The sequence below is a fragment of the Anabrus simplex genome, chromosome 11, assembly GCF_040414725.1.
Source record: "Anabrus simplex isolate iqAnaSimp1 chromosome 11, ASM4041472v1, whole genome shotgun sequence".
Lineage (NCBI taxonomy): Eukaryota > Metazoa > Arthropoda > Insecta > Orthoptera > Tettigoniidae > Anabrus > Anabrus simplex.
In genome coordinates, this window is record NC_090275.1 from 105,362,458 (window position 1) to 105,380,146 (window position 17,689).

At 40.7% G+C, this 17,689-nt stretch overlaps 1 protein-coding gene across 1 annotated transcript in view; it reads left to right on the forward strand.

Moving 5' to 3' along the window:
• Nucleotides 1-17,689, forward strand: part of LOC136883233 (uncharacterized) — a 170,993-nt gene that overhangs the window by 96,331 nt on the left and 56,973 nt on the right. Inside the window, exon 3 of the mRNA XM_067155435.2 lies at nucleotides 4,528-4,651. Within this exon, the coding sequence (XP_067011536.1) occupies nucleotides 4,528-4,651 (124 nt within the window). The remainder of the gene's footprint in view (nucleotides 1-4,527; nucleotides 4,652-17,689) is intronic.

The window sequence follows — 17,689 nt, forward strand, 5'->3', positions numbered from 1 at the left end:
ACTGCTGTATAACACCTTCAAATCACTTGATTACTGTGGAGCCTCACTCACTCACGTCCGTCACCAAGCATGGATACACGTTAAGGATACACGTTAAACTTTAAATCCCATATGTCATGAAGGAACATAGTTGGGCTCAGCCTGTGTACCTTTGTATTATAAAATAAATAACTAATCGATATAGAAACCTGATAAACCTTACAAAACTATTTTAAATAGGTGATCACCCATTGAATTAAACTAACAAAGCACAATATATTCTAATATTTTGCTATAGCTGTGGTATGCAGTTTTCTTTTCTTGCCCTTCTGATTTTGCATTTTCTCCAAATAAACAGAGGTATATTGAAACATATAAATACCTACAACTAATACAATTGTCTTACTGTTTTAATTGCTCCAAAGCCCTTCTAAGCAACCCATTACACGGATGTTCATATTTAATTTTGTCATTTCACGAGTGAGTCTGAAACCTATTTCTGTTTTCACTACAACCCTGAATCCAAGGCACCATCAGAGTATTCTAATTTCCATGCTTTGCTGCTGTTCTCTTTCTTTGCTGGTGGCTTTATTTCGCAATGACACTGATAGGTCTTATGGTGATGATGGGATAGGAAAGACCTAGGAGTTGGAAAGAATGGGTCATGGCCTTAATTAAGGTACAGCCCCAGCATTTGCCTGGTGTGAAAATGGGAAACTGCAGAAAACCATCTTCAGTGTTGCTGACAGTGGGATTCGAACCCACTATCTTCTGGATGCAAGCTCACAGCCACGTGCCCCTAACCGCATGGCCAACTCACCTGGTCTTTGCTGTTGTTGGTCAGTACTCCAGTCTGAAGAGAATAACTGGGCACGCTACTGTTTTATATACCTTTGATTTCAGGCATAGGAGCATCCGACGATCACACAAGATTTCAGTCACTTGGCATCATTTCATCCATGTGGCACCGACTCGCGTGCGAGCATCTGGAAGGCTATCCCCCATTGCTGCATATGAAGGAGCTGAGGTTCTTGAATTGCTTCACTTTCTTCGGATCATCTCCACTGATGCTGATGGCACACTCCACATACTCTGTCTTCTTGAAATAGAGTTGAATCCGAAAATTCACCAAGCTATTCTTTCTATTACTCTGTTTTCTCCAAGAATGGAGTGACCAGCTGGCACAATATCACCTGCATCTAAATAAAAAGACTGAATATATGACGCCAAATCCTCAAACAATTGAAACCATTCAGGTAGACGGTGAGGACGTGCCACGAGTGACAGGATTCAAGTATCTTGGCTCCACGATCACTGATGATGGCCGACTTGTCAAAGAGGTCAATGCAAGGATATCCGCAGCCTGGAGGAAACGGAGAACAACAACTGGCATCACTTGCGACCAGAGGATGAAAGATAATCTCAAATCAAAAATCTATCGTAACTGTCATCCGACCTATTGCGCTGTATGGTTGAGAATGTTGGCTGACTACTACGATTGAGACAGAGCGTCGACTGGGTGTCATGGAGGCTAATATGCTGAAATGGACAGCTGGCATCGCTAAACTGGATCGCATATCCAATGAATCCATCAGGGAAAGATTTGGCGTTACACCGATTCAAGAAAAAATGCGCGAGAATCATCTCCGATGGTTTGGACCTGTACTAAGGGCAGACGCCGATGCCATCACAAAGGCAGGTTACATGTTAGAAATTGTTGGTAGGAGACCAAAAGGATAACTAAAACAGCAATGGACTGATACTTTTGACAAAGATCTGAAGAGTGTCAGTCTCCACCCTGACATGGCCGAGGACAGAACTAAATGGAGACAACAAATCCATGTAGCGGACCCCGTCAGCAGGAGGGACAAATGCTTAAAAAAAGACTGTGTTTTCTCCTGGTGGTACAATTGCAGGTCACATATAACAGTGTCCATGCTGAGGACAAAAAGTACCACTGATGTACTCCAACATGGATGGCAAAGGGAGGTGACGCTGTTGCTTATTGGACCTTGCAGGAAACATTGATGTACAATAATTGTATCCACTGGATAAAGGAACTGTGGTGAATGCCAAATGAGTGTGAGTGGTGTATGATTGAAGGTCTTCTCCAAGTTAAGGAATGCCATATGGATGGGTTTGGTCTTCTGAAAGTTCTTCTCCAAAGGCAAACGAGCGGCGTGAATGGCCTCTGTCACCAGTGGCGCCTACTTTGCTGGGGAAAGACATTTTCTTCCCCCCCCCCCCCCCCCCCCCCCAAAAAAAAAACGATCTTAGAGGGGTAGAGTGCCATTTTGTCTCTTCAAAAATTCTCCTCTTACATGTTAAGCCCCCTTAAAATGTGCAGTTTAGTAGCCTTTGGAGGCTTTAAAGGCATTAAATCTGGAGAAGGTGGCAGATGGTTTTATATCAAGGTACGAGATCAGAAAGTGGGCATTCCTTCAGAGAACTACATTTCACAATGTTCAGGCAGCACATCTGGTGGTAGAGCTTTTCACATTTCATGTCATGAAATGAACAATATTCAATAATAGTACATTTATTCAGAAAATGTATTTATGAAGCAAGTTCTACTCGGTGATTATTTTTGATAGCTTGGTACATAAAATATCCCTTCAAAATATTTATTTACGAATAAAGTTCTATTTTCCTGTGCGCTTGTGAATATTATTGAAAACTATGTATTTGAGAAACAAGCTCAGTTATTGTTCTGCTTTTTTCTCTTTGTATGTGAATATTGTTATTACATAGGAATGTTTACATAAATGGTTGTCCCTCATTTCACATGCCTGTGTTCTTGTTAATCATGCTCCCCAATGATTACCCAAAGTTTGTTGCTTCACTCCCCATTGGTTTGGACTGACAGAGACAATCTTACGGAGCCTGGCATCAATTACCTGTTGAAATATGTTGGTGACATGATACGAGAACCACATCGGCCAATAATGCATGCATTCAGTCACGTCACCCTTCCCCTTCTAAATTGGCACACTTTTTCTTGTTGTCCAAACTGCTTGTGCCACATCATTATTAATGATTTGGTTGAATAGGGTGGCAAGGACCATCATGAAAGCATTGAGGAGGGGAGAATCATCTATTTGAAGACAGCAGTGTATGAAGATATCAAGACTGTCCTTGTCATTTTGTGTTTTCATGTTTGTCCTTGTGTCCTCGTTCTGAATCTCCCTCTTCACACACTGGCCTTCCATCGTGTTCATCCTGTCTTATGCTCCTTTTCAAGTTCCTCCTATCTATATCATCATCATTTTCATTTCCCCTTGTCCAGCTCCTGCCAGGTCGGGGTATTGATACTTCTATAAAGTAGCCTCTCCTTCCACCATTCCTCTTCAGTAATTTTATTCCATTGCAGTCTTCCTTTTCTTATACTATTTTGATAGAGTTTATCCATCTTGCTCTGGGCCTCCCTCTTTCCCTCTGTCGTAGCCTCCACCACTTATTGTGGTATCTTCCTTCCTTCATCCTCATAACACATGCAAACCATCTCAATTTATTCTTCCTATCACTCAGTTTTTCCGGTCTCTCTATGTATGATTTGATAATATCATGTCCATAGCTAAATGGTTAGCATGCTGGCCTTTAGTCCAAGAGGTCCTGGGTTTGATTCCTGGTCGGGTAGGGATTTTAACTGTCATTAATTCATTCCTATGGCTTGGTGTTTATGTCTTCAGTACTAGATTTCATCCTCACAGATGCGCAGGTCACCTATACAGTGTCAACTAGAAAGTCCTGCACCAGATCTCTCTGAAGGCCACATGCCATCATTATTACTCGTATTATTATTCTTTCTTTCTCTGTTAGTGTCTTCTAGGGACCACGTGACAATTTCAATGCTTCATCCTTTGTTGTTCCTTCTTCCTCCTTCATCTACTCACTGTGTCTTCTTTTCCTCTCCTCAGACTATTTTGAGTCTCTTTTCTTTCCCTCCTGTCTTTGGAATCCTTCCATTTTTAACACTTTCTTTCAAAAAAAATCTCAGCCTGTTACTGCTTCTTCTCTTATACTGTTTCTTTCCAAATCTTTCTTGACTTCATGAATCCAGGTTGCTGTTGACTTCTTGTTCCAAAGATGTTTGAAGATCTATTTGGTTAACCTGTTGTCATCCATTCTGTATAAATGTCCAATAAATATCAATCGCCCCTTCCACATTATCATCATCATCCTGTCCAACTCGTTGGCTGAATTGTCAGCGTACTGGCCTTCAGTTCAGACAGTCCCGTGTTCGATTCCTGGCCGGGTCGGGGATTATTACCTTCATTGGCTAATTCCAGTGGTTCGGGAGCTGGGTGTTTGTACTGTCCCCAACATTCCTGCAACTTGCACACCACACATAACACCATCCTCCGCCACAATAACACGCAGTTACCTACACATGGCAGATGCCACCCACCCTCATCACAGGGTCTGTCTTACAAGGGCTGCACTCGGCTAGAAATAGCCACACGAAATTATCATCATCATCATCATCATCATCCTCATCATATTATGAATCATGATTAAAGATTTCCTATATATTGTTGATCATTTCAGTTACTTGGACTTTCACTTATGGTGACAGAGTCTGTAAATGCTTACCACGTCGAGGACACGACGACTGATGAGAGGAAAGGCTCCATTAACACTCCTTCTCCACCGAACGAGGCACATGTCGTCGGTAAGTAGTACTTCCATGTTAAGTCATAGATTTTGAAGTGAACACCATCTTGACTCTAGTCTTGTATTTGGCCTGGCTTCACATAAGAGCTATTTTGAATTTATGGTGATAGATCATATAAGATTTCCTCGTAGACAATATTTTTTCCCCTTCTAATATCAGTGCATTCAAACTCTTCTTTTGTGTTGAAGGAGCGGTGTGACACTCAGGAGGGTCATATAAAGTTGCCCATGAAAGTGCCAGAGACTGTGCGAGAATTGAGATGAAGCATCTTTGATTAAGCCTTAAAAAAGTGATGCAAAAATGCTATAAGATGTTTGGCAGTAGATCGCAAATCAATTTAATGTCTGCTGGGTTACTAGAGGTGTTGTCGTGGATATTCAACTGCCATGCTTTCATTTTAAGGTGTATTGAAATATTGCACATAGTTCCATAGTAAATTCAATGTAGTAATATTTTAAACCATTCTATCTATCCTCCACTGACAATGGCTCCAGCAAAAAAAATTTTACCCATTTTTCCTTTTGTGTGTACCTACATGGTAAGTCACTGCTCTCCGTCTGTTTACTAGTGCACCTGTTAATTTCTGCAACCTTTCCCGATGCCTCTGTCTTATGTTGTTGCGCCACGTTGGGCGACCAAATTTAATGCACCTTTCGTTTATTAATGTTCCCGCGGTGACTTCCACTGTTATGCCGCGTTGAAGCATTAACTGAATATACACATGTATAAATATTGCTCCGGCTACAAAATTCAAATCATCGGATCGAAAATCATACCTAGACTCTGAACTGAGATATAATTTATGAACACGACCTCCAACAACATGGTGCATATTCGCTTCTCAGGGTAAAATTCGCTTCCCTATGTTCCCATATGCTTTAAATAAATCGTGGATTCCGTTGAAGAGTATCCGTCCGTTGAAACAGTCATTCCGTATCCATACCTGAAGGAAATTATCTGATCATCACCTAGTATTTAGTATAAATTAATTTAATGGATCCGTATATTATCATACTACTATGTACTACAAGTTACTTAAGGAATAGAAACGCAAAATCAAAACTATATCTAGTTTATTAGCATGCTAATGTATTATAAAATTGAATAATATGCGTCCATCGGCAATAAAGAAAGGAAAAATCTTGTGGAATTACAAGTATCAGTCTGAAATGCTTGACTTCCGAGATAAACATATTTGAAAAATCTTTAAGTTATCATCATATTTGCTTACATTTTCGTTAAGTTTCAAAAATATACCATATCTTCCATGTTTAAATTGATACAAGGGGAAAAATAGGAACCAAAACTCTATTCAACCAAGGAGGAGTGGAATATCTTCCTTTTACTATTGTTTGGGATTTTCTTTGGGGCATCATTTAGGTTTCATCTTTCTTTTCGGTCTGTTTGACCAAATTTACTTGGATACATGTTTGGATTCTTGTTTGTGACTCATCACGTTACGAGATAAGCATTACCATGTTTAAATTTGGGTTCAAAACACCCATGCAGTTATTATTATTCCTATCATAACCCAAAATGAATAAATTAAAACAGTACATCACCATATGTACAAAATAAACCAAATAATCTTACTACAGAGTGCCATAGATATGAAAGTACGCCAGTCTAAACTGCGAAAATCGTGCCATGCATTCCTAATCATGTGCCAAAATATTTACATATTCTTAAATATTTCTTCGCTGTGCCAAGGTTTAGTCAAAGTAAACCATACTTCATATTAGCGTTAACACGCTGACCCTCAAATATGAAAATATGCGAGACTCCATTCTATTCCTGAATATATATATTACGTAATGTATAACAAACACGTAACCTATCAATATCTTCCGCTGAAAGTTACTACGAGACACATTATGCTTGGCTCGAGACATACATTCAACTTAACATGGCCTAAATCCTTCACTTGCAATGCTAATCCAAATATAAATATAATATGTAACACAGGAATTCGCAATTCAATCATCTATCCCGTTCTCAAGCAACGAACAGAAACATATCTCCTCACTCTAATTACAACTTGCCACATTAACATTTCATTTCCTTCATATATATATATACCGGGTGGTACAGCTGCCCCTATTCACGCAGTTTTATGCAACCCGCAGATTATAGTCGAACCTAAAAATATTGACCTTGACTACTCACTACAATGTCTGCTCTTACAACGCTTTCCATAATTCGTTTATTCGTGTCAAGCAAATCAGCATTAATGATAAAATACCGATTGATGGTGAAGAATCGTGAAAATTATGTGTCGCAGAAACGTCCTGTACAGAGAATATTATTGGTGAATGACTAGAAGTAGCAGCAACACAACGGCGCTAAACAGCAACCGGTGATAGCCGAGCTTGTTAAAAGTTAGAGGAGAATACCGGTGTTCGTTAGTAGGCGGTTCGAGTCCTGTGTACGACGAATATTTTTATTGTGTTGTTGATGTTCGTGAGAGTCGTGTTGTTGACGACAAATCTAAATCATGATCAGTTCTCATATTGCAGGTACTCAACTATGTTTGTTTTTTAAGGAGCTCTTAAAAGAGCTATTTGCAATAAAGTGAGATTGTACCGACAGCGGTGCGATGGGCTTATGCATGGCCATTCGATTAATGAAGCAAATGTTCAAAATGACCACCTGCTTCGTTAATGCACATCTGAGCACGGTGGAGGAGAGACATTCGTGCTTGCTGCAACATATGTGGTGGAATCTGCCTGCAGGCTTCCGTGATGAGCCGCGGTAAATGATTCGGGCTCTCAGGCTCCTGCTCATAGACTCTTTCCTTTAAATAACCCCAGAGGAAGAAGTCGAGTGGAGTAAGGTCAGGTGATCTAGCCGGCCATGTGACCGGACCCCCTCGTCCAATCCATCGTCCAGGATATGTCCTATGCAAGTGGTTCCGTACTGCCAACGACCAGTGTGGGGGAGCTCCATCCTGCTGGAACCACATCCGTAACCGTGTCATAAGGGGCACATCCTCCAATAAGAGTGGGAGGTACTCACGAAGAAACTCTAGATAGTGTCGTCCCGTGAGGTTTCCTTCGAAGAAATATGGTCCAATTATCTTGTTACCTAGTACCCCGCACCACACGTTGACGCCCCATTGTAACTGAAATCGAGCTCCCCTGATCCAGTGAGGATTTTCGACGCTCCAGTAATGGAAGATGTGAAGATCAACAGTTCCGTTGTTGTGAAATCTGGATTCAACACTAAAGAGAATGTCCATTAAGAAATTCGCATCAGCTTCAACTCTTTGTAATATCCATTGCGAAAATTCTATCCGTTTTGGAAAGTCATCTCCGTGAAGTTCCTGGTGCAGCTGTTGATGGAAAGGGTGGAATTTATGGCGGTACAATATTCGCAGTACAGGTACATGACTGATGTTCAGTTCATTTCCTATGGCCCGTGAGCTTGTGCGCGGGTTGTATGCAATTGCATTTTGAACAGCTTCGTCGTTATTTCCAGACGTCACTGGAGCATCCCGAACGGGGGGTAATGTATGAAATGACCCCGTTGCACGCAACCGTCTTTCAACGCGTCGAAATGTATCTGCAGTTGGCAGCCTTCGTCCAGGAAATCGTTCTTGATACAAGCGTCTGGCTTCCCGTGCATTTTGCCTTGCTTCTCCATAAAGTAGTTCCATATTCACATAATCATCCCGTGAATACATAATGTTTGCTTTCGTGCTAACCGTACAGTACGTTCTCACACGTTGCTGCTAGGATTACGATATGCTGTTTCATGTGCCCTACGTATGAAGTGTAGACCGCTGTTGGTTGGTCTTCGAGTCGAACGTGCACAGTTGCTTGGTTGAATGGGTGGGTCAGAATGTTGACAACACGTGCACTGCGCTTCATTCTCTGTAGTCGTTTGCCATATGGAAGTCGCATGTTATTATTCCTTTCGTATGTATGCTTTCTTTGTAAAGGTGGCAAATTACTTTTGAGACTTAAGAACGTTAAATATTTATTACGAATGGCCTTACAAGTATAATATAAAAATAAAATTGAAAAGCTCGTAACTAGATTCGAACTCTAAATGCCTGCTAACATATCGTATGCTCGCTGCGATTGGTGCCATGTAGCCACTGCAGGCGACAAAGAATTGGTCTCGTAGCTCTGTACTAATGGAATTACCTAGGCTATCGCTTCGATACTGATCGTTGATGTTAACAGTTCTGAACTCGAATGTGCAAACACCACAGTGAACTAAAGAATCGCGTCTCTCTTACGCCCAGATAGTTGCAACCATTTTCTACGCGTTACTTGGTTGAATGAGTCCAGCGTTATGTTTCAGGTGGTATTCACAATCGGTGCGTATGTGACGATATTTATGATACCTGTTTATTATAACTTCCGTAGAAGAATATCGGAGACTTCAGAAAGGTCTTCGTAAAAGATGCCTAGGCGAATACGAAATGACATAAAAAAATGCATGACTCAAGAATGGTTGGAACCCTTCCTGCTTCAAGTCACCTATCGAGGTACATCTTCCATACGTAATTCCGCGCAGCTATTTGCAACGTACAAGCGCCATCCTTGTAACTCTGTATTCACGAGGAGAGCGGAAGTTCCCGCTTCGACAAGTTACTGATGAGTTACAGCCTTATGGTCCCGTTTTATGACTTTTTTGATCGCTCTAACGGTAGTAATTACATGGCGTAAGCTATCACATCTGCTGTACAGCATTTGCGTGCCACAGATTATAAACTACAGTGCAAAACACGTTTCTATCAATTTCGATGTGATGAGACTGTACAAAATGGTGGTGCATTGACATGTCTGTAATTGGTCTTACCCTATCACGTTTTCTATGATACCACGACCGCCCTTTCTATCAAAAGAAAATGGCCTCTTGGACCAATCAGGTGCGCAATTCTCTACCGACAGCTATAGGCGTGTTTATGGTTTGTACAGTATAGTAACATTTCGTAAAAATTAGTAGAGTATTGGACACCGCTCTACATAAAATGGTACAGTGTTTTTGAGATGGACCTCACTTACTGCCTCTTGTACCATTTTTCCATTGTTCGGAGAAGTCTACATCGGGTTAACTGCACATAACATTGCTGTAAGGTGTTGCGCAAGATGGGACTAAGAGGCATTTACGTCCTAGCTGGTTGCATATATTCGGGAAAAAATAGGGGCAGCTGTACCACCCGGTATATGTATATATACCTCCATATTAAAAAATATCTTCATTCAATTCCATTTAAATAACCTCTGTGTTACGGTAGCAATACTTAATAACCTGATTATTCTCTCATACACTGCAACTTCGTAATATTTCAAACATTTCCTTACAATGCTATTATCGTACTGGCCATGATTGCTACACATATTGACCTGAAGTTTTAGGTTACGTCTCGTATCTTGCCTGCATTTTCTACAACCACAACTGGTTAAAGTTTCACGGTCTACACATATGGATTGGCACTAAACATGCACGAATACTCAATCAGATCTAGTCTCCATTAACCTTAAAATTATCACATTAGCACCATAGTTATACAGCATAAATTGGCACAATTCATCGGCTAATAATTGGCATTTATATTCACATATCCTTTCATTGGCACTACATCTCTTACTTCTAGCACTCTCGTAACGGGATTTTGCTGCTGGATCTCTCCTGGTCTACGGCATCTTGGAGTAGGCAGCCCCTGCGATCCAAAGATTACGTCATCTGCGGCTCCGGCTCGGGATCTTGGCTTGAGCTATTTAGTCTTGAGCGATCAATTCCATCTGTTTAAGCTGAGTCCATCTTGTCACCAGTTCTCATGCAATCATAAAAGAACAAATACATAGTAGAATTCATAGTGTACTGGTGAATAGTAGGCTACTCAATACGTAATATTTGTTTTCAGAATCTCGTATTGCTCGAGAATATTCTTTTCTTTTAAATTGAGATTTCTCTAATTCGGCCTACTTCTTGCTATTTCTTTCGCTTAAACAGATATTGTCTCCCTCCTGGAAACAATAAATTATGCCTTCCTTAGCAAGGATTTGCCGCTATAATACTAATTTCGGCAATGTAAAACTCGGCTGAAGTTTCCTTTCGTTTCTGAGTTTAGGTGTTACAGTAACAAATATTTCCTTCAAATCTAGGCCTTTTCTGCCGATATTTTTGTAGATGTAATCTTCACTGCTGTTTGAATATTAATACTTTAGTATTTAACGTTGCGTTGATCCTTTTATATCCTTCCGTAAGTCGTGCTGCTCCTCTTCAACTCGTAACTCTTTCTTCTCAAGGTAGTCAAGAATCGGTTTCATTCAAAGTTTTTAGCCCATCATTATTTAATCTTGAGATTCTTTTTCCTTGTGCCCGGACGATATCGATTTACTAGATCTCTACTCTGTATACTTGCACCTGAAGCTATTGTGCGCCATATTTGTCCACTGTTTCCATGACATTTACGGCCGCTAATGTAACGTAATGGTACACTAGGCTTATATATATTTTAAATAACTTTGCATATTGAATGATTTTCAGTAGACATTCATCTGGAAGTAAATCTTTTCTACCAATTTTTATTTTCTTATTTCTCTATTTATTAACAATATCATCATCACAGAGCAAGTGGCTGTGTGGTTTGGGTTCCGTAGCTATCAGCTTGCATTCAATAGATAGTGGGTTCAAACCCCACTGTTGGCAGCCCTGAACATGGTTTTCCGTGGTTTTCACACCAGGCAAATGCTGGGACTGTACGTTAATTAAGACCACGGTCGGTTCCTGACACCTCCTAGCCCTTTTCTCACCCATCGTCACCATAAGACCTATCTGTGTTGGCACAAAGTAAAGCAAAGTGTAACAAAAAGTCATCGCCGTCACCGTTGTCTGGCTCCATGGCTAAATGGTTAGGGCCTTTGGTCCGAGGGTCCCGGAATAGATACCTGCCTGGGTCAGGAATTTTGACTTCCATTGGTTAATCCTTCTTGATTGGGTGCTGAAAGTTTATGCTGTCTTTATCATTAGAATTCATGTTAAGTAGGGCCCCTTTCTTAGGCACACAAGTTGCCTATAGTACACCAGTTCAGAGGACCTCCACCAGGCTTCTTTGGAGGCCACATGCCATTGTCATCATCATCATCAACATTCCACTCTCGCAGGCCTATGTGGGGATAAACGAGCCTTCTCCATCAATTTTGTCGTCATTGCACCTCTTTTTGAGTTCACTTCTGCTGTCAAATTCCTTGGAGTTCAGCTTGATCAGTCTCTTACTTTTAAAGCACATTGTAATTTTGTCAGTATGAAGGTTAGAGGCAGAAATAGTTTACTTCACTAGCTAACAGGGTCAAGCTGAAAACCACATTCAGCAACTATACAAACTACAGCCTTGGTACTTCTTTGTGGACTTTCTCCAGCAACTTTTCTTTCAAAGTAGGTCTTGGGGAATTGTTATCGATTCCATTCTCATGAAGCGGTCAAACCATTTCAGTTGCAATTCTTCTAGAATATCAAGTGGATGACTGTTCATTTCTGATTTTTCCATTTTGGGCTTCTGTGTGCTCAAACTCAGGAACTTAATTTCTCTTGCTTATATGATACTGTTGTCAGTAACAGCGATTGAAATAGTGTCACACCGACACAGGTCTTATGGAGATGATGGTATAGGAAAGGGCTAAGAGTGGGAAGGATGCGATCGTGGTCCCCAGCATTTGCTTAGTGTGAAAGTGGGAAACCACAGAAAACCATCTTCACGGTTGCCGACAGTGGGGTTCGAACTCACTATCTCCTAAATGCAAGCTCATAGCAAGGCGATCCTAACCGCACAACCAACTTGCTTCGTAAATTCATTAATACCTATCTCTGTTATCATAGCTGGTACGATAAAACAGTAGAAAACATATGCGATCAGAAATTGTATTCTCCTTAACTTTTGTAACGTAGTATTCATTAGTAGGATCAGCGAGGGGGAGAGGGAGAAAACATTTATTTACAAATTTACTTCTAGATTTTCATCTAGTTGCCACAACACACAATATACTAAAATCAATCAATATTGACAATCTGTTGTGAACTCGTTTGCATTTATATTTGACAAGACATGATAAATTATTTTCTGTACTTATTTCTTTGCATAAATTTGATGGTGTATGACAGCCATGGAGTCAGTGATGATGCTCTCCATAATCAACATTAGATCTGCAAGAACTTGGGCCACGGATTGTTTCATAGATATTTGAGGATTAGATTTTACGCCTTTCTCTAAACTACCTTGTTACCCAGCATAAATAAAATGATTCATAGCCTAGACTGTAGTTCCTTATTCCCCGAATTTACATACTGATTTTCATTAAATTCTCTTCAGCCATATTCTCACGATGTGTGTACATACATACGTACATACATAACAGAAATTAAAATTAAACATTGCATTGCAGTCCACACTATTCACATAGTACCTACAAAACATGGTGAGACCGAACAGCTGTGGTAATTTTCTCCTCCATTTCTTAACTAACTACGTGACACATGCGCAAGAAACTGTGTTTTGAAGACTGTGTGTGGTAGGCAGAAGTAGGTGCAGAACCAACCTGCTCTGCTCTGACCTGCCCTGTCTGTCAACTTGCGTTGGTGCACTGATGCGTATGGATTACAAAAATTTGCTCTGCGCTGCATTGCTTTAGCTGCTTTGCCTGTGTCCCAATGTGCTGTCGGCCTAAAGGTTGACAGTTTATCAACTTAGGCGTGGTAATAATAGTTTCTTGAGTTTTTTATTCAATGCTATACAATAAAACATTCACCAAAGGAACAGTATTACACGTGTATTACAATTAAATAGAAGTACGGTGTGATTATACAATTAAAAATAATTTAGTAGTTAACTACATACTAAGAAATGAACAGACACTGAAGAGACTCTCAAACTAATGAAAACACACGGCAAGCAGGTGAATCATACCTCAGTGTCCATGCAAAATGCAAAGCAAAGTCATCTCCGTACAGGACATGAAGGCCCTTGGAGGGGTGGAAGGTAATGGCTTCCACTATCCGGAAGCTCGGCACTTGATGGGGTAAAGTGGTGGTTAGATCTATGCCCGGCCGCCTTTGGCCCCAGGAATTAACCTGGTACTCATTTTTGGTGTAGGCTGAGTGAAGCTCAGGACCATGTGCACCTCCGGAAGTGGAAATCTCGTTTCTTAAATTTTGTGACTTCCTGACGGGGATTTGAGCTCACGTCCTTCCGGGCGAACTGAGCACGCCTTTACTGCCTCAGCCAGGCAGCCCCTTCAGTGTCCATGACCATTGAAAAAATATCTATACCTCTGCTACCCTTCCTCACAGCACATGCAAAGTCTCCACTACTTGCTGTGGTGCTATACAAATCGGTTAGCTGCGACGAATGGCATTTTGTGTGTATTTCTGCTAATAACTCTCTTAATAATCAAAGAAAATAAAGAAAAGAATTAGCTGATAAGACAATGGGACTTGTACAAATTGCTTTGTTTAATAATTCCTAGTTTCAGCCAGTTAAAATTGAATAAAAATATAATGTTTTCTCCACAAATTGAGGCGAGGGGCAGCTGCCCCCTCCCCCCAATTGTTACTACTGACTTTGTCCCTCCTGGTCAGTGTAGCAGCTTCCAGTCCATAGGTAAAATGAGTAGCAAGTAGGTTGTAGTAGGTGACACTTCTGCTTTTTTGGGGGAAAGCTTTTGTCCCATAATAGTTGTGAAATAGAAATGTAGAAGGTTGTAGCCGATTTAAGCTTTCAGCTAATTTCATAGATAACTGACAGAACATTTCTGAGATATTTGAAATTCTCAACCGTTTCAGTCTCAGGTTGCCTAAACCTCAGCTTGACTGCTTTGCTTTCTCTGCTCATCACCAAGCATACTGTTTTGATCTGACTAATTTTTTAAAAATCTTGTCAAATTCCTCTTTCTACCAATTTAGTTGGCATTAAACTTCTGGTCCCCTTGAAATCCCAGGTCCTCAAACATAAATATCCCTTACCCCTCATTCTGGGTGGCCCTGTTGAATGTTTTCGATACTGTAACACTACAGGTCACTGCTATGTTTGGACACAATGGAACAGTTCATGTAGCAACTCTAGTAAATTATAATGAAAATATTGAGTATTTAGAAACTTACACGTTTGAAGGTGGGAGCTATTTGCAAATATGTTTGAACTCAAAAGATCCTGTTCACAGAATGGATCCAAAGAAGTCTATGGAAGGAAGTGAGTATTTTCAGAAATCTTTATCAAAGGCGACAGCATATTTTGTCTGGAACTTAATTAACTCCAACTGCAAATAGATGCAACAGTAAAGGAAATATATTCCACCAGTTATTAAATGGACTGATTTTTTTAAAGGCAAAAAAATGGAAATAAAGGTGAGATGAGATTAAAAACGAAAGGAGAAAGGTATAAAAATGAAACGTCTAAAACGAGCTGGTATAAAATATGATATGAGTGGAATATCAAAAGGCTCTTCTCAGCACACTCACATGTATTGATATAAGTTATAAGGGGTGATCAAAAAGTTTCCATTTGACGGCCGTACAGTCATCAATTGGAATGCCAATCGGGCAAAATAGGCACGAGCATTGAGGCACTCGTGCCACCGACGCACCAGGTTGAAGATCATCGTGAGGTAAAACACCATGTCCTGTAACCGCCTGCTGGACATCCTCGTCCAACAGGAAGCGTCGACAATTCAAGGCCTTTTTGAGGGGACCGAAGGCATGATAATCGCATGGGGAGAGATCAGGACAATAGGGCGGATGCTCGAGTGTGTCCCCCTAATTCCTTCATTCACCGCCCGCTTGTTGTTCTCCATAACGGCTGACCAGCATCGAAACGACACCCGCACGGAACTTGATGCATCATTCCACAATGGTGGTTTTTGACAGACGTGCTTCCCCATCCACAGTGTTCATTCTCCAATGGATGTCCACCAGTGTTTTTCCTTTGGCAGCCAAGAATAAAACAACAGCATGTTGGTCCTGTTTCGATGCATTTGGTAATAACGTTGCCATAGTTGCATTTAAGGCACGCACCTCGGCACGACACGACTGCCACACTAATCCCTTTGTCCACATGTCCGTGCTTATATATCCGCATCGGAGTTGCTCTATGTTGCATGTTCACTGCAGCAACGCCTGAAAACGGAAGCATTTTGATCACGCCTTATAGAAAGTTGGGAGCATGAATAGGGACAAATAATAGAGTAAGTGCAATGAGAGAAGTGCGGGAAGAAGGAGCGATAGAAAGAGATCACTGGGACAAATGTGGAAACTCCAAAGGACAAGGACAGTTTCCAAATTGTTTGTTTAGATTAACTCTGTTCTCATCAATCCTTTCCCAGCTCCAACGAGCTCCTTTCTGCTACCAGCTTCATCAGGAGGGAGGCTTCAACACTCACTGCTGGAGTGATTCTTGAGAGAGGTTTATCTGATCCTGTAATCATTAAGAGGGGAGTTCCTTATATGTGTAAATGATATGAGTGAAGAACTGGAATCAGAAATGCAGCTTTTTGCAGATTATGTTACACTGTATAGAGTAGTAAATGAGGTACACGATTGTGAGCAACTGCAAAAAGACCCCTAGACAATGTTGTGAGATGAACAGCAAGCAATGGTATGATAAATGGGGTTAAAAGTCAGGTTGTGAGTTTCACAAATACAAAAAGTCCTCTGCATTGATGGGGTGAAAGTTCCTTATGGAGATCACTCTAAGTACCAATGTGTTATATATATAAAGATCTTCATTGGGGTAATCACATAAACAGGATTGTAAATAAAGGGTACAGATCTCTGCACATGGTTATGAGGGTATTTAGGGTTTGTAGTAAGGATGTGAAGGAAAGGGCACATCATTCTCTGGTAAGACCATCAACTAGAGGAGGGTCCCAGTGTATGGAACCATCATCAGGATTACTTGATTTGGGAACTGGAAAACATCCGAAGAAAAGCAGCTCGATTTGTTCTGGGTGATTAAAAAAATCTTGCAAAGTTTGGGCTGGGAAGACTTGAGAGAAAGAAGACGAGCTGCTTGACTAAATGGTATGTTCCCATCTGTCAATGGAGAGACAGCATGGAATGATGGTAGTAGATAAATAAGTTTGAGCAGTGTTTTTAAAAGTAAGAAATCTCACAATGTGAAGATAGGGGAGTTAGGGATTGGAATAATTTACCAAGGGAGTTAGATGTTCAATAAATTTCCAAATTCTTTACAGTTATTTAGGAAAAGTCTAGGTAAACAACAGATAGGGAATCTGCCACTTGTGTGACTGCCATAAATGCAGATTAGTGGTGACTGATTTTTAGTCTAACCTAAATAGGACTGATGAAGAGATCTTCTTTTAGACAGCAGTATATGAAAATGTGGAGACTGCTTTTGTCCTTTTGTGTTTAATTCTTTATGCACATCTTTTTGTTTTCTTGTTCTTCCTCTCTAGACTCGCCTATTATTGTGCATAACTAGTTCCTATCTTTGATTTATACTATAATTTTCCATATTAAACAGAGTTCTTTAAAGACCCCTTCCTAGTCTAGAGATTAGTGTTGCAAGCTACTATCTTCAAGGCCTTGAGTCTCATGCCTATCACAGCAGTGAACTCAGGACTGATTTTAAGATCCTGGTATAGTATTTACTCAATATCATGAGGATTATTTGTCCGGCTCCATGGCTAAATTGTAAGCATGATGCCCTTTAGTCCAAGGGGTTCCGGATTTGATTCCCGGTCGGGTCGGGAATTTTAACCTTAATCAGTTAATTCCGATGGCTCGGGGACTGGGTGTGTGTGGCATCTTCATCATTAGATTCATCACAGGTAGGGCCCCATCCTCATAGACCGCAGGTCGCCTGTATGGCGTCAACTCAGAAGACCTGCACCAGGCCTCTTGGGAGGCCATATGCCATTATTATTATTATTATTATTATTATTATTATTATTGTTATTCCATTTCGGCCAACTAGGGACTACGTCAGTTCAACTGTCTCCTTTTTTGAGCTTTAACTGCCACCCAATGCTCCTGCATTTGTCTCTGATGTTGTTCTTTTCTCTCTTGAGT